The 18,822-nt window shown below is 37.2% G+C and overlaps 1 protein-coding gene across 4 annotated transcripts in view; it reads right to left on the bottom strand.

Moving 5' to 3' along the window:
• ENPP2 (ectonucleotide pyrophosphatase/phosphodiesterase 2) overlaps nt 1-18,822 on the bottom strand; it is a 109,155-nt gene that overhangs the window by 58,536 nt on the left and 31,797 nt on the right. For all 4 annotated transcript variants that reach the window (XM_012810391.2, XM_012810396.2, XM_023517202.1 and 1 more), the window contains exons 2-5: nt 18,438-18,540; nt 5,132-5,287; nt 2,262-2,387; nt 363-423 (exon numbers count right to left, since the gene is read on the bottom strand). In XM_012810391.2, coding sequence (XP_012665845.2) covers nt 363-423; nt 2,262-2,387; nt 5,132-5,287; nt 18,438-18,540 — 446 coding nt within the window. The remainder of the gene's footprint in view (nt 1-362; nt 424-2,261; nt 2,388-5,131; nt 5,288-18,437; nt 18,541-18,822) is intronic.

Below are 18,822 nucleotides of genomic sequence, written 5' to 3'. Positions count from 1 at the left end.
AGAAAAGGCAAAAGCCGAACTCCAGAAAAAAGTACTGAAAAAAAAGTCACCTCCAGAGTCGTCTCCTTCTTCAGTGCTGTTCAGGTGAATTTTATAAAGTTTTCAGCAAAGATGGAATACAGAGGATATTCAGAATCCAATATGTGTTGAGGTGACAGGAGAAAACTGAAGGAAAAACATATTGCTACTTCAAGATATCCTCTCTAGCTTTTGAGGGGTGGATCCATCCTTGTAAATACTCATAAATTTTCCTACATCCTTGGATTTCACTCTTACATTATTTCTATTTACCCATCCAGTACCTGTGGTATTTTATCAACTAATATATAAAGCTTCATAATATACTCATAAAATAAACTTACCCTACGGGGCATTCTGGGGCCTTTATTTCCTCACAGTCATCATCTACCCAGTGTGACTCTCCTATAAGGAAAAATGGGTGAGTTTATTGTTAAATCTGATTGTAAATGTCATCCAGCTCCTTGAAGCACACAGTTCCCCTACCTGTGTCCGGTGGGATACTTGCTTATGAGACATCATCTAAAAAGAAATTCTGAACTAAAGTCCAATGTCTGGTTTGGCTTACAAAGTACACCCATACATGGTGGGAAAGCTAAGATTTAATAACCACAAGTGGTGTGATGTTTATTTGAGCCTTCCGAGTCTAAATGGTTTGTAGATTAAAAAAACCAGTGGCGTCAGTGGACAAAATTTCATGTTTGTATCCCTCCAGAAATAAACTGTTTGGTCCTTAGATGGAACATTCTTTTCTCCACCACAGAAGATCTCAAAGCTGGAGAAAGCAAGGCACAACTTCCCTGTAGATGCTGAACAGGCTTAGGATATACAGAGATGGTAAGTGGAAGATTCCAGTAGAGATTGTTTGCCAATGGATCTTCCATCCGCACTTGAATTTAGAAATAAAAGCCAATGCTATCTTTCACTTTTGTCTTCCACCGAGATCTGAGAAGATAAACCTAAGTCTTTTCTGATTTACCACTATCGAGAACAAAGAACAGAAAAGGGCTCAGGTAAAAAAATAAGGTGTCCTTTGAAGAAAGTGAAAACGATCAAAAAGGATTTTCTTTATACTGTTCTAAGACAAACAAACAGCACATATCTTGAGCAGAGATAACATCTGCGACCAGCACTATGGAGAAACTGCTCCATGGAAAGAGCATTGGAAATATCACTTGTGGTTGATAACAATCTAACTACTGGAGAATTGGTTGAGGAAGTACTATGTGCATTAAAATAGGGAAAATTTGCCACACATGTAGTAACCCAGGGCACACACACGGGCCCTCACAGAAGTATGGGAAGTAGGATTTTGAACCATAGAAGCCAAGATGTAATGATTCAAGGACCAGTGATATTAAGACTTTTCCTCTTTATCTTTTCTTCTAATAGCATTTATCGGTACGCTTACTTCACAGGCAAATGAAAAAGGAAAGAAAGAAATTCCCAATTGGTTTTATGCTTTAAAGTTAAAGTGTAATTATTCGGGTAGGGGAAATTTACAATACAATAATTATTTGGGTAAGGGAAATTTTCTAAGTTCATTAACATTAATAGTTTCTTCTCATAGCTGAACATCTCACATATCTCAGAACTGACTTGTCTTTTTCCTGAAATCTTTTAACAGAAACTCTTCTTAAGCCTTCTATGTCAGAGAGAGGGAACAGGACTGAATTTAGAAACTAAAAAGTTACTTAGAAACTACAGATGAAGCTTGTTATCTTTATTGGTCTTCCCAATAACTTGTATAAGCAGGTAGCATGGCAACTTAAAGTCTTTACAGGCAGGAAGTGCATCTTTTCCATTTTCTGCAGTCCATTGATAGTGTTAATTAGAATAACAGCATCATACTCCAGGGTTAACCATACAAACCTATATGGCTTTGGGATACGTTAGAGGGTGTTGGTGCCCTAATCCCTTTTACCAACAAGTACCCCCTTCCCAGGCTGCTGGTCGTACCTCAGTGAATAGCTTACAAACAGTGGCTACAAGCCCCCTTGCCTCGAATAGTAACTGTGAGATTTACTTTTCAGAGCAAGCAACAGAGTGTGCCAACGTGAGACTTTACCTGAGACCTGCAGCAAAACTAAGAAAGAAGCATGAGAAATTAAATAGCTGGACTCATTCTCTCCTCCCAAACCCATATCCATGGTGTTAGATCCCTAACAACCAGAATCTCTTGGGGCATCTCCAGTTCTTAAGTCCTTTGAGGCTCAAGCCCATGGGCAAGGGGAAAAGTGTACCTTTGCAAATCACTTGGTAATTAGTACAGCAGTCTCCTCTGGCCAAACAGTCCTCGGAGCAGTGACAGGCATTGTCTTCATTTCTCACTTCTCCACATCTGTCCTTGGTACACTCCCAGCCACGAGCTAAAATCATCACAGTAAAACATTTTCACTGTTGCACACAAACCAAATGTAAGAGGCCACAACTGCTCACAGGGTTTTCAATAAAAAGAATATCTCACATCATTTATTCCATTTGTGAAATATGAGTTGGCCTGAAGCCTAGAAGATATTTGAAGAATTTACAGGTAGGATGAATTTCTAATTTTTCAAATCAGTGGACAAAGTCAAAAGGCAGTTGTGTTCCTTTGGGAAAATAGAACTAAAAGGCAAACCAGAATCCCTACCATTCTCCAATTGTCCCAAAGGACTTAATGAAATGTATGGTATCTCAGATTTGTGATAGGAGTATCTATCATTGTAGGGATAGCCTCAATGGCCCGGCTTTCTTATTTTTTGAAGTTGCTTTGCTTAACTTCAGTCCGCTTGCTTTAAACACAAATGACCGTACAAAACTGCATGGTCTCTATCTGATCTAGGATGCACCTGCAGTCTAAAGTCCTAAACAGGTATGAAGAGTATCAAGGGGCATTAAACCATTCTAACCATTGACCAAAACTGTCCTACCAACAACAACAGGTCAGAGTCCCTACTTCCAAGGGGGTCAGTAAATGGGTTACAGATTTCTCTCTGAGCATACTTGATTGAAACCTCATGGCTCAACTCTTTCAATAAGATACCTTCCCGAAAAGTAATCTTTTCATTTTAAAGAGAGTGTTACATATTTTTTGTTTGAATTATTTTTAATCTGCCAGTGTACAAAATCCATAGCAGGAAAAATCACATCTCTCTTTGCACCATTACATTTCCAGTGGCAGATTGTAAGACTATGAGATTGTGACCAGCACATGCTAAATGTTTGATTTATTAAATCTAATTGGAAATAACCATGGAAATAAAATACTATTCTTTAACTTCAGGACTGCTGTATTGAGAACCTTCATAGTTAAGTCATTTATTAAGTAAATCTGCACACCATGTTCTAGGGACGAGGGAACAAGAGACACAAGGTCCCTGTGTGCATGGAGCTAACATTCCAATGGGAAAAGATGAACCAGAAGCAAGTCAACAAGACTACTTCAGCCTGTGCTAAGTGTTGTGAAGGAAATAACTGATGGCATTGACCAAGAGTGACAAGGTGGAATGGCGGGGGCTCTCCCAGAGGTAAAATGGTAAGAAAAGTGTCACTGAGCTAAAGACATATGGACATTTCAGGTCTTCATATCTTAAAATAAACCTTTGGTGGAAAGTAATGATTTTGGAAACAATCCTGCAGCCCACTAATAGGAGAAACTAGTGATAGGTAAGTAAATAGATAAAGAGATAATAGTTGACTTGCCTAAGTGCTGCCTCTGCCCCTTTGGGCTGGGCATTAGCTAGGAAACCATGCAACAACTATTCAAAAATTATTCTTTTAGAATTATCTTTGCATCCTAATTCCATTCTGATTCTTTAATATCTCCTATTTCCACCCCATCCTACCTAGTCCCTCCTCCCTCCTAGTGTACCATGGTCTCAGCAATTAAGTTTGCAGGCCCACAACCAAAGGAACCTGGGAGAAGTTCCAAAGGAAATTAAGAACAACAATGAAGAAGTAGCCAAATGTTTGAAAAATGTATTATGCAAAAAACAGCCTAAAGAAACTCTTCTCATTTGGAGGTGGGGAATAAATAAATCAGAATTAATAAAGGAGTTGATATCAAATTGCATATTAATCAGGCCTATTTTGTAAGCAAAAGGAAATAATGTCCCTTCCTAATGACATCATTAGAGAGATCAGACTAACAGCAATGATAACCTAAGTTGGGTTTTTGAAAGAATCATCTATGCATAGAACTCTAAAAACAAGTAATAACTTGTCAAGGGAGCAATGGAATCTGCTTCTAGGAATGACAGAAACAGCATTGATCGTTACCTTTCTTACACAGTTTGAATATGGTTTTGCCCAGAGATGTGGTGGGTAACATGTAAGGTATCTCCAAAGTCCTATCTGAAATATTGAACTTTGAAAATAGACTAAGTGGGAGGGCAACAATCTCCAGAGGTGTTTTTCTCAAGTGAATTCATCCAGAAGCCTATAAACTGTAATCTACCAATGAAAGAAGAAATGAAAAAAAAAAAAAAGTCGAGGAGTAGACTTTAGAGGAAGATTTTAAAGTGCCCCAGAGCATGAGACTCCAAAAAGGATTCTATTTTTTTTTTTTTTTTTTGCAGTTTTTTTGGCCAGGGCCAGGTTTGAACTCACCACCTCCAGTATATGAGGCTGGTGCCCTACTCCTTGAGCCACAGGTGTCACCCCCATAAAGGATTCTATAACAATATTCTACTTGCACAGAGAATGGTGAATGACTTCAAGATACACTAACAATCACTATATGTTAATATGAAGTAAAACAAATGCTAGAAACTGGGAAAGCAAGGCAAAAAAGATTTTTTCTTAAAAAGTATACATAATTTTAGCCCATGTGCCCTAGCAGTAAGTGTGGAAACTAATAGCAAGACACAGAAATTAAGAAGGTGGAAAAAATAAATACTTCCAAAACCAGAACAATGACTTCACTTGAAAAGAATGTTCTTTGGTTGGGTCTTGTATGGACACAACAGTTGTTCACACAGGGTATGCTCATCATACAATCAATAATTATTCAAGAAACAAAACTAAAATCAACAGTTTGGATAGCCCAATGCAGGGTGGAAACTCCAATATGTACACTAGGGAGTCATTAAGCCATCTACCTAAAGCCAGAGAGGACTCAAAAGTTACATACCTGTCTTCAAACAATGCTCATCAAAGTCATGGCAGCAACTGCTGTAACTTTTACACAAGTTGTCACATCGACATTCAGGAGGTCCAACCTCTTGAAGTTCAAAGCATCTGCCCTTGCAAGATCCAGAGGTGTTGGTCCAGGGGGAGTCTGATAACACTGCAAGGAATAAGAGGCAAAGGTAAAAGACGGGAGAGTGGCTCATGTCACCCTCAGGGGGTGATACTGGGAGCCATACAGTGCGATGCCGCAGTCAGACTTTGGAAGAGAAGTATGGCTCCTTAGCTGCTACCTATGCACACTTGGAAGGTTGCTGAACTTCCTTGTGCTGCAATTCCCTCATCTGGAAAGTGAAGGAACTCATAAAAGTGACACTGTGTTGAAATGAGAATTAAATAAAATGATCCATGTAAAACACTTAGCATGGCCTTAGACATAACAGAAAGAGGAATAAGTATTGGCTATTGGTTTGGTTATTATTTATAATTATCATTACTACAAATCTGTGATGGTTAGTGCTCCTAGAGATGCTCATGGACCCAGCAGAGAACAGTTGTTCTATACATTTAGAAACAAGAGCTCACTTCTCCATTTAAAAATCCATAGCTTTCTGTAAAGAAAATGAGCCTCAATGTTCCAAGAGCAGACTAAGTATATGTGACTGATATATAACACTTTTACAATCCCAGATAGTGTTAGGCTAACACAAGCTCTATAATCTTAGAGTGTCCAAAATAATGTCTCCATCATTACTTTTATACAATATAATTATATTTTTAAAATCTCAAGTATCAACTAAAATTTAGGGGGGAAAAGAATTCAGTGAGATCAAACTTCTACAGCTCTGTAATAGACAAGAAATAGAGGTTCAAAATTAAAATGGAAGCGCTATTCACTATTGTACCTAAAAGATAAAAATATCTAGGTATAAATTTATGAAGAATATATTAAAACTCTACAAAAAATTTCAAAAGATATGCCATTTTAAAGGTAAAAATATCAATATTATAAAAATACTAATTCTTCCTACAGGAACCTAAAGATTCAAGGCAACCACAACAACAAATATCTAGAGTTCTTGAAACTTAAAACGATATAAAAAGTTTGTTTAAAAATAAATATAGAAACTTAGAAAAACACTGAATTTTAAAAAAAGCAATTTGGTGAAGATGAGAAAGCAAAGTATACTCTGAAGTTAAATAACTAAAGTAGTTGGGAAGTGGGTTTCATCCCAGGAATGCATAAATGGTTCAACATATGCAAATCAATAAATTTGATTCACCACATAAATAGAAGCAAAAACAAAGACTACATGATGATCTCAGTAGATACAGAAAAGGCATTTGATAAAATTCAGTACCCTTTCAAGATAAAAACTCTCAACAAACTAAGTATAGAAGGACCATACTTCAAAATTATAAAAACCATATATGACAAACCCACACCCTATAGGGAAAAGTTGAAAGCATTCACCTAAGAACTGAAACAAGACAACGGTGCCCACTGTCACTATGTCTGTTCAACATAGTACTAAGAGTCCTAACCAAAGCAATCAGGCAAGAGAAAGAAATAAATGATACATAAATTAGGAAAGGGGAGGTAAAACTATGACGATATGCTCTTGTATCTAGAAAACCCTAAAGATTCCACTGAAAGACTCTTGGAATTGATAAATAAATTTAGGAAATCTCAAGGTACAAAATCAATGTACACAAATCAGTAGCACTTCTACATAGTAATAACAGTCAAGCTGAAAGTCAAATCAAGGACTCAACACCATTCACAGTAGGTACAAAGAAAATAAAATACCTAGGAATATATATATTTAACCAAGGAGACTAAAGGAGAACTAGAAAAACTGATAATAGAAATTATAGATGACAAAAATAAACAAAAAATCACCCCTTGTTCATGGAATGGCAGAATCAACATAATTAAAATGTTCATACTGCCCAAAGTGATTTACAGATTCAATGCAATTTCCATTGAAATACTGTCTAATTTCACAGACCCAGAAAAAATAATCCTAAGATTCATTTGGAACTAAAATTGACCCCAAATAGACAAAGCAATCCTAAGCAAGAAGAACAAATCTGGAGCTACCACATTACCTGACTTTAAATTATATTATGCGACTATAGCAATCAAAACAGCATAGCACTGGTATAAAAACCGGAGACAGAGCAATGGAGAATACAGAACCCAGAAATAAAACCATCTACCTTCAACCAACTGATTTTTGACAAAATAGACAACAACATACACTGGGAAAAGGAAACCCCTTTCAAAAATAGTGCTAGGAAAATTGGACAATGATATGTAAAACAATGAAACCAGACCCACATCTCTTACAACAAACAAAAATTAATTCAATATGGATAAGAGATTTAAAGGCAAGGCAAAAAACCATAAAAAGTTCTGGAGGAAAACATAGGAAAAGCTCTTCTAGACTTTGGCCTAGGCAAAGAATTTATAGCTAAAAGCTCAAAGACAAACGCAACAACAAAAATAAATAAACTGATCTTGATTAGATTAAAAATCTTCTGTACAGCAAATGAAATAATCAACAGAGTAAATATACAACATACAGAATGGAAGAAAATTTTCATAAACTATACATCTGACAAAGGACTAATATCTGGACTCTACAAGTAACTCAAACAAATTAGCAAGAAAAAAACAAACAACCCCATCAAAAAGTTAGCAAAAACATGAAAAGAATATTTTCAAAAGAAGATAGAGAAATGACCTACAAACATATGAAAAAGTGCTCAACATCACTAATCATCAGAGAAATAAGAATTAAAAAGTACAATGAAGGCCAGCTGCAGTGGCTAACACCTGTAATCCCAGCACTCTGGAGGCCAACATGGGTGGATCTCCTAAGCTCAGGAGTGGAAGAACAGCCTGAGCAAGAGTGAGACTCCATCTCTACTAAAAATAGAAAAACTAGCCACACCTTATGGCAGGTGCTTTAATCCCAACTATGTGGGAGGCTGAGGCAAGAGGATCACTTCAGCCCAAGAGTTTGAGGTTACTGTGAGCTATGATGTCACAGCACTCTACAGAGAGCAACAAAGTGAAACTCTATCTCAAAAACAGAAAAAAAAAACCTAAAATGAAATGCCACCTCACCCTTATCAAAATGACCATTATTAAAAAGTAAAAAAAACAATAGATGCTGGCATGTATGAAGAGAGATGAAGAGAGTTAGGAACACTTATATACTGTTGGTGGGACTGCAAATTAACTCAAACTCTATGGAAAACAGTATGGAGAATCCTCAAAGTAACAAATGTAGACCTACCATTGAATTCAGCAATCCCACTGCTGGGTACCTCCCCAAAGGAAAAGAAGTCATATTACCAAAAAGGCATCTGCACCCAAATGTGCAGCTCAATTCATAATTTAAAAGATGTGGCACCAACCCAGTGCCCATTAATTCTGGAGTATAGAAAGAAAATGTGATATATTATATTATACACACACACACAAGCCACCATGGATATATTATATTATACACACACACACACACACACACACACAAGCCACCATGGAGTACTTACTACCCAGCCATAAAAAGGAATGAAATAATGTCATTGGTACCAGCTTGGATGGAACTGGAGACTGTTAATGTTAAGTATATCGGGAATGGAAATCCAAACATTACATGTTCTCACTAATAAGTGGAGTTTATCAATGGTACACACTGAACAACAGCATGTAAGGACACTAAAAACCAAGAGGTGGGGTGGAGGAGTGGGAGGGGTCTGTGGGATAAAGACTTACCCGATGGGTACAAGGAACGCTATTCTGCTGACAGACACACCAAAAGCCCTGACTGCAGCATCACACTGTCTGTCTATGTAACAAAAACATTTGTACCCTCTTACTATTTTAAAATAAAAAAGCAATTTGGTACTAGAAAATAAGTATATCAGTGCCATGAATGGGCCCCAAAATAGGACCAAATAAGGATAATTTATTTTATAATAAGGTAACATTTCAAATCAGAAGGAAAAAGAAAGATTAATCAGTAAGTAGTGACTAGAAAAAATTAAACTGTATCCTCATCCCGGTGTACAAAACACTTCCTCACAAATGAGAAATTTAAACAATGTCATATGAGTTCCTTAAATGCAAATTTTTGCAAAATAGAATACAATTTTAAAATATCTATTAACAGTTTTAAATGCCCATAAATCTTTCAACCAGAAATTCCAGGACTAGAAATTTATCACATTTACATATATCTTGCATGAGTTTGCCAAGATATACATGCACAACAAATGTCCGTCACTCACTACTGTCTTTTACTAATCAGAGCAGAGAGGGCCTCAGATCAACTGGAATTGTTTATCCCACCAAGAAAGAAAGAATCACTATATTCATTAAGCGGAATGTTGCCCATCTCTTAAAAAGAATGAGTCAGATCTGTGTGGGCTAATATGAAAAGAGCTACAAAATATCTAAAATAAGATTTTTTAAAAAGCAAAGTACAGAACAGTGTTATAGAATTAAATATTATAGCAGATGCTGTGCTAAAAAATAAAGATAAAGAGAGCAATAAGGATAGAAATGAAGATTGAAGTGAAAACGGAGCCAGAGCTGAAGATGAGAGAGAGAGAGACAGAGAGAGAGAGAGAGAGAGAGAGAAAGAGAGAGACAGAGAGAGAGAGAGGAGCACAGGGATGCAGAAAATAGCCAGGTAGGCAACACTTTTTAAAAAGGCAGGTGTGAATAATCCTTTCCCTCTGTAAGAAACTGTTTACACAGGAATTGCATTGGGGAAAATAAAGAGAGAGGAAAAGACTTCTTACCTTTCTGTAGTTTGAAATTTCTGACATTTTACAAACAGCCAGGTGTCTGGTGTTTGTTTGTGTGTGTATACACACACACACACTCTCCGTTGTGAATATAAATATATATATACACAAACATGTATATGTACACATGTGTATAAAATATTTACCATATGATATACGTAAATAGCCTAAAAAATTTAACTTATCATATGCTATCTATAATTTTATTTGTGGATTTGCATATTTATGAATTTTTATTCATATATATTACTTTTAGAATAAAGGAAAAACTTGAAGCCAGAGGACAGATGTCAAATGACATTTCTAGGTTCACCCAAGCCATTTATCTGAACATCCTGTTTGTCCCTTAGTCCTGTATCCTCTTTAAAGTCCAAGTCACCTCTATAGCATCAGATCAGTTCGACGAAAGCCAACAGATTCACTAGACCGTGAGACGTGAAACGCTTTTGCATGGTTGACTCTGGGATGTTGAAAAGCATGTAAACTATACCAATTCTGTTTAAGAAATAATGTCCATTTCCAATGCTTTACTTCTGTCCCTAAACCATATTTTTCTGTTGACTTTAGCTAACATATCAACAGCGTATGCTGAACCATAAGAAACTGTAAGGGGTGCAGGGGTTGAGAAATGGAAAAAAAAAAAAAAGAGAGAGAAAAGACCTATAGTGAAAATAAAGATAAGGAAAGGACTTTTAACCAAATAGTGCTTTTTAAGGGTATTGCTAGATCTGGATATTCCCTGGTTCCCCCAGATCCCACTGTCAAGAAAAAGTACCGGTACCCAGTCAAGCCAATGACGGAGTGATCACAGACACTAGGAAATGTTACACAGTTGATCACAGAAAAGAAAGAGTGAAAGAAGGAAGCAAAAGCGAAAATGCTCTCCAGAAAGAGCGGAATAGGTTGGTCCAGATGAGTGGAGAAAGACCCCAAGTCTGAGCACTGGGTGCCTTGTGTAAGCTCACTAGTTTATCCTGCCTTTCCCCTGGCAGGATTGGTTGTTGTTTGTGCCCTTCCAGGTAACTGACAGGTTGAAGTTCCATGATAGATTATATCACAGGTTACAAAACAGTTTCTCCTTCTAAGCATTCATCTTTCCCAGAATCCTTCATAAACTCCCACTGGCGCTATGCTAATCAGATGGTAACGAGCTCTAGATCAGTCACAAGTTACTAGGAACTTTTTACTGTGGGTGTTCCCATAAGGGGACAGTTCCTAGTTACAATTTGGTTCCTGCTCTCCATCCTTTGGCACCTCCTTGCCACCAGACTTAACAGTAATGCTTAGATAGGGTCATTCCAATAGCCGACTAATAAATTCTGAATCATTCCTGTGAACTTCATACACAAATATGCTTAGCTCTGCGGGTAGCTGAGTTACTGAGAGGAGACCTAAAGGTACATTGTTTAGAGGTGGATGGTGTCTGAGTGCATTTCACATTTTTCCACATCCATGCCCTCTGCTTCTCCCTCATCATAATCTCTCCCCTATTTCTTTATTTACATTCAAATTTTCTATACAAAGTTTTAGCCATTTTTAATATTTCTTCATTTTATTGATTGTGATTTTTACTATTTTCTAACTACACTAATCATTCTTAAAATTTGTATCTCACATTGATTGGCCCCTCACTCAATAGTTGGCCCCTATCCTCGCCAAGCCTTACACTGAAGACAGCTTTGCTAGAAAGAGCTGCCCTCGCATTCATAATATAAAGCTATATCTTGTAAATAGTACTGTACTCAAGATTAGGTTGTTGAGAGCTTCAAATTAGAGTAAATTCTTGGTCCTGAGTGGATTAGGAGATACCTATGTCAAAATTCATTCTTGGCTGACTTGAATTTAACTGAAAATGACAGAAAGAAAAAATGGGAAGATAAGTTTGAGCCATGTGGGGCCCGTTTTAATCCAATAACCTTAAGACATTTGAGCTGCCATCCCCTTTTAAATAAAATAAAGTGAATATACAATGACATCTCAGAAATGCTGCAGACTCATGTACAGTGGAAAACCCAACCTAGTTAATAAATAAATTAGACCAATGAAGCCATGTTTAGTTTTTCAGGGCCCATTTCATTCCAGTCATCCTCTTTCATGACAAGCTATAGACCCTATTCTTTGCCTAAGAGTTCTACAATTCATCCTCCGTATTCTACATATGGATACACAAAGGGTACATGGGATAATTTGATATATTCACATAACTTGTAACTTTCAAATCAGTGTATTCTGGAATATCCATGTTCCCTGTTCTTCTCCCTACACTCCAATTAAGGATAGATTCTTAGGACTTCTGTTTTTTATGTCTGATTCAATGTCCAAGATGGAAAGATTCCTTGATTTATGAGTCTGAATTTTAAAATCTGTTAAAAATCTTTATTTGATCTAAATCAAGAGAACACTTGGGTCCTATAATTTATTGAGAGATGAGATAAAAACTGAAGGATCAGTGAATGTATACTATCCCAAATTTTCATTATTACTAAGATCTCCATAAGAGCTCAAAACTAACAAGGAAAACACAAACTAAAAAATAAACAGAAAGTACTCAGAAATATCAAGTGATAAGTACGATGGAATTTCTTACAAGGCAAATTTGTCAATACTTTTGTGAGATTCAAATTCTACTGCTCCTTTTTTTTTTTTCTTTTGAGACAGGGTCTCACTCTGTCACCCTGGGTAGAATGCCATGGTGTCATCGTAGCTCACAGCAACCTCAAATTCTTGGGATCAAGGAATACTCTTGCCTCAGCCTTCTGAATACCTGGGACCACAGGTGCCTGCCACAATGCCCAGCTAGTATTTCTAGTTTTAGTAGAGATGGGACTCTCACTCTTGTTCAGGTTGGTCTCGAACTTCTGAGCTCAAGCAATCCACCCACATCAGCCTCCCAGAGTGCTGGGATCATAGGCGTGAGCCACAGTACCCAGCCCTATTGTCCCTTTTTAATATATTCAAATGATAGTATTTTACATCAAAGATACAAGTCAGTTCCAGAATCCTAAAAAATAAATGTTACAGGTCTATACAAAGACTTCAAATTTTAAAATGTATGTAGATAGACATGCTTGGGGTGCTGAACAATGCTCCCCATCCTTCATTTTTCACAGAAGCATAATTTCATGATTTAAAGAAAAGTTGATGTAAAACACAATTTATTTCAATTCACATTTGTACTTCTGATAGAAACAGTTATTTTTACTTAGTTAAGTAAAACCTTATTTCTAAAATATTTCACCCTTCCACTACACAAACAGAGGTAGGGTTATAGAATTCTGGTACCATTTATTCCATAATATACAGAAAAGTTATTGATAATATATTAATACTTAGACTATTGGAAAGAGCCTAACTGATGACAAAAACTAAGACTCAAACATTACTTTATCCTGGGCTCCCAACTACAGCTCCCTCTAAATCCCTGTGCATAATGGAGATGTTTGAATCTGGACCATGGCCAAGAAGTTTGAAAACATTTAGCTCAGTGTAAAGCTAGAAGGTCCTTTCTTCTGTTTTGCCTGGTCCTGTTTCCAGGGTCTGGGACATTGCTCTCCATCTGTCCCTCCCATTTTCTTTGGTTCTCAGCCCAGGTGTTTCCTGAAAGTGAGATTAAAGCCTTAAAATAGGTTACAGGCCGCAGCTATGCCACCTCCTCTTCTCAGGAACACTAACACAGGACAGGTTCCCTGTGTCTCCTGCCCTGTTTGAAGCATAACCTGCAGGCTCCTCCGATAAGCCAGAAGACGGGTGGCACTCAAGATGCCACCCAACTCTAGAATTTGATACTGTATTCTGCCTCTTCCTAGAGAATATGATACTTTTCTTTCTGGTCATACTTTCTTGTATTGAATTTGCCACTCTTTCTTGATAGTTTTGACCTCATCCCTTAGCCAACAGCCCTTACATAAAGACCTATAGGTCACTATCTTTGCTTCCTAAATACATCACTTTCTATAAATACTCATTATTACGGCATCACTATTATTGCCTTCTCTTCACAGCTGTTGGGATAGATGCCATAGATTTTTTTTTAAATAAATATTTCTACTGTGGAGTTTTTAAATACACTTTCAAAGCATTGGTAAATAAAATGTTCTCATAAAAAAAGAGCTTACAAACTACAAGGAAACAGATTTAATGTGATTCAAATGAAATGTTAAAAACATTAATTCAATATCAAAACCACTCAAACAGCATTGAACTGCAGTCAGGAGTATAAATCCGAATGGTCTGCACATCTGCTACAAAACAATGAAATATCATTTAAAATCAAAGGATTGTTAATAGGATATGGTATAAATTTAGATTGTGTACTTAACACCCTATAATTCTCATCAGGCCTTATTATGGCATTTTCAAAACCTTTTTCGGGTAAACAAAGGCAACATTGTCCCCATTTTTCTCATTGAAAAATCAAATTTGTGGGATTCATTAGAGCTAGCAACACCCTAGACAAAATTTTAGATCATCTCACTGCATAAATATCCTATTTTTTCAGAGAATTTTTCAAATTTTGTGCGTAGATCTCAAATGTCAGAAAATTCTTTTCTAAATATAATTTTGGAAGATTTCTTGATTTTATTGATTCAAAAAGCTATGTTGTACTCCACTGAAGATCCAGATTTCAGGGTATAAAACAAAATAGAGGATTCTCTGCAGTTTTCAGACAAATGAAAGCTCCGTACACCAAAACTCCCTTTAACCAATGAAAAATCTGCGCCTCCTGAGCTTTTATTTCAGAACAAAAATCTCATCCCTTTCACTTGAACTCCTCCATTTCTATATTAGATTTAACATCAAGTCACAGGACGTGGTATTCCTCACGAGACAGCTTTGCTCCCACAGTAATGGCGGATCAGTCTGCTAGCTTTGCACTTGCCTACACTCCACTATGCCAACATTAAAATAGCTTTTCATTGTCGGATGGGATTCCTAAAGTTATCGAATGAACATGAACCTTCTTGTGCCTAGTTTCCCTCGATTCTCTAAAATGAAAATCTTTACTCCTAAAGTCATTCGCACCGCTCTTCCCTCCATATTCACCCACGAGTTTCATCCACACCCTTTCTAACTTGTTCTTTCGAGCCACGACAAATGATGATGAAAAGGACTCAACTTTTAAGTCTCTTTTATCCAGGTATTCACATGCCCACGAATTCCCTTTTGTCTTTCAAGAATTAAATTATGTGGAAAGGGGAGAGGGAGGGGAGGGGAGGGGGGAGGATGAGTGGAGGGAGGGTGTTTGGTGGGACCACACCTACGGTGCATCTTACAAGGGTACACATGAATCTTTCTAAATGTAGAATATAAATGTCTTAACACAATAACTAAGAGGATGCCATGAAGGCTATGTTAACCAGCTTGATGAAAGTATTTCAAATTGTGTATAAAACCAGCACACTGTACCCCATGATTGCATTAATGTACACAGCTATGATGGAATAAATAAATAAATAAGAATTAAATTATTACATTTCCGCTTGGAGATTGAAAAAAGTATCTAAATCACAAGCCTCAATAAAATGGACTCCTTGCTAACAGCACCCGTGTACACACATGCACGCGGGCATGAAGACCTGCATTACCCACCAATTCTCTTGCAGTCTTAAGGGTGAAGCAAGTGGACCACGTCAGATATATGTGACAAGATGTCAAACGAAGTTGCACCTGTTATTTACATTTCCTCTGAAAATTTATTCCAGCTATGTCATTTACCTGAGTGCCCATTATATTTACCCAACAGAAGTAGAATTAGCTCTTCTCATGTCCTACCTCCTAATAAATCTATAAATCTTTTATGCTCTGACGTAAGAAATTCTATTCTACCCTTACTTTCAGTAGATCTCTGTGTCCTAACGATAAATCCAGCTCAAAGTGTGCTAGTTATTACTTACAACAGTCTGTTGGCACTGCCATAACCTTGAAACTAACACCCCAGTCCATAGTGCAGTGATGAGGGCATGCCTGTGTGCAGAACATTCTCAGCTATGATTGAGAATCTGAGGAGCCATAGTTACTAAGAAACTGTGTGCTTTGCAACCATGAACCTCACTCCGATGAGCCTGAAGCTAGACATGTAGCGATACCTTTTGTGTTATTTCTGTTAGTAGAGACACCCTTGAAGCCCTGAGCTTCCCGGGATTTCTTCAGAGCCTAAAACTATCATTGGAAAAGGCCTGGCTGCTTCCCTTTCTGGTGTCTTATTCTTATGAATATATAAAATCCATCCAGTGTTTTCCGATGGGACTGCTTTGCTGAGAGTCAAAATAACCAGTCACATGTATTATTTGAGAGAGATCATTTCTAGGCACATGTAACATTTAAAATGACAAAAATGCTTAAACTCTCTGCAGTATGCTTTCACCCAGGTTCCTAGGCACATCTTTATTCAGGAGAAATCTGCCGTAGTACCTAAATAACAGGTAAACCACAGTAAAAGAAAAATAAAAAGCGTGCAGGCATACCAAAACCCTAAAACTCAGACTTAAATTGTATTGTGCCCTAAGGCTAAGATTCATGTTAAAGTTAAATAGGAGCTTAACAAATAAATTATTTTAGATGATATCATAAAGGGCTAAGGTAATCAATGATTTTATTAACAATTAAAGAAGTAATTATTTTTTAGTATACTTAAGACCATTTAGATCTATAGATTGTAATATAGATTTTTTTCAGAAGTAGCTTCAATTCACTAATTCTCACGGCAGCTGTGTTTTATATGGAAATAATTTATCATATACAAAATATTTTCAGGGATTAATAAATCCACATATATTCTTTAAGTTTTCCAGTAGAGAGCACCCAAATTCAAGATGCATGAAACAGTAGACCATGCACAGTTTGTTTTTTTAATCTAGAAGGAAAATTAGAAGGCCTTTTCCTCATTATGCAGCTAAGGAAACAGACTTCACAAGGGACTTGTGACCACACTGCAGGTTACACAAACCCAGGGTGCCAGTAAGGGGACTATCATGACTGTTTTCCCAAAAAAAAAAAAAAAAAAAAAAAAAAATCAACTTTGAAAATAATGAGGGATTCAATTTTACATTCAGTAAGAAAATAGCATTCAATTCTTTCAATATCAGTTTTATTTTAAGACAATGTGAACTGATCCGTTTCATCTTTATAAAGAAATATATCAAGATGAAACAAGAAAGTTTATTCTGGAGTGCATTGGAAAGAACCAGCAGGTAACTCTTAAACTGCTAGCTTACCCACCTGACCATACTAAGGATCTGATCTCCTGTCTGTTCAGTCACAGTGTAAGTGAAAGTGAAAAAGAAGCCTTTGAAAGAGTCTTTGCTAGGAAGAAAAGCAGCATTCTCTAACCCAGCCCTCCTCTTTCTTCTTCCTCCTCAACAGAGCACAGCCATTTATTCCATTTGTCTCCCTGGAGCTGCAATTTTATCTATTTCCTTACCCTTCATCCCCCAGCCATACCCACTTCAACTCACTAACCTACTTCTAATATTCTTCTTTCAACTTATTTGACATATCTCAAAAGTAGCTTATTTGCTGTAAGGAAGATTTGTTATTTCACTCATGTGTATATCATAACTAGGTTAATGATGAAATCCTGGGATGGCTAACAGAGACAGGTGATGGTCTTTCATAATAGTCAGATCCAGAAATACAAACACACAATTCACAGCAAGATAGACCAACATCCTGGGATGTTGAGGAAAGTCAAGAAAACATTGGTCCCTAGAGTAGTCATTACCTAAAATGTAATTTTTATTCCTAAAACCATGAGCAGCTCTGATTTCCAGGAAATTAACCAACTCATTTCTTAAGACCGGGTCAGTGAAGGCCCCTCTGTCTGCACAAGGAGCTCCTTTATAAGAATTCCCACACTAGTTATGATGCAGTGTATTGTGCAAAGAAACTCTTTCCCTCCAGTTCTATTAGTCAAGGTGCACCATTAAAACTTACCTTTCTGATGCCAAAAGAAAACGCAGTCAGTACAAATCAACCCTGTAAACTCTTTAAGCACCTCCTCCCTCATGTGTAGGTAAATCTTAAAGTCCTAAATTTCTGAAGTTTTAAAAAGACAGTCCACTGTCTTCTTTTCCTTCTAGTCCTCTTTTTTCCTAGGTCAGAACTTTCTGGTGGCAAATACTGTATCTTCCATCACATGACAGCAGACCGTATTTGTGTTACCTCCAATATTCAACCAACACCTGTTCGCCCCCATTTCTGCTTTAGCCTTGTCTAGGAAGAGTTCAACTGTATCCTAACATTTATAAGCTTCAGAGTACAAAGATTTAAATAGCCAGTTATCATGAGACCATCACAAATGTTCTCTAACTAAAACTCTCTCTCCTCTGAACCATACACACAGGTGGTCTTATCCCATGGAAGTTTAGGTCTAACTTAGTTATGCTGCATGATTATCTTAAAGATAAAGTCATGAATGAGCTTGTGATCACTTGGTATATAATATTTTTAAAGAATTAAAAATGCACAAACAGCTGCTACCTCACCTGTAGGAGGACCTTCGTCCCATTCTTCTGCCCTTTTAATTCGATGTGCAGTGAATCCCAGGCAGATATTGACTCCGACAGCAAAGGTGAACAGGGATATTACCTAAGAGGATAAAGAGAGCGAGTTGTCACATACAGCCAGACAGAATTCAATCAAATGGCATGGAGGCAATTCAGATAACCTCAACATCGCCGCCCAATCCTGCAACTTCCAAAATGCATCATCAGGTGCTGGCTTAACAACAAAAAGGAAAATCCAGATCAGTCACTGACTCCGGAGATGAAGCAGTCCCCCGTCAGGCCACCGTTCTCTCACCTGGTACAGCCTGAACGAGCTAGTCCTTGCCATGTCAGGGGATTCTTGGAAAGCCTTTCAGCGTGCTCT

The sequence above is a fragment of the Otolemur garnettii genome, unplaced genomic scaffold (genome assembly GCF_000181295.1).
Source record: "Otolemur garnettii isolate 467f Iridium unplaced genomic scaffold, OtoGar3 scaffold00004, whole genome shotgun sequence".
Classification (NCBI taxonomy): Eukaryota; Metazoa; Chordata; class Mammalia; order Primates; family Galagidae; genus Otolemur; species Otolemur garnettii.
The sequence above is the reverse complement of the archived record's forward strand: the minus strand, read 5'-3'. Positions and strand labels throughout refer to the sequence as shown.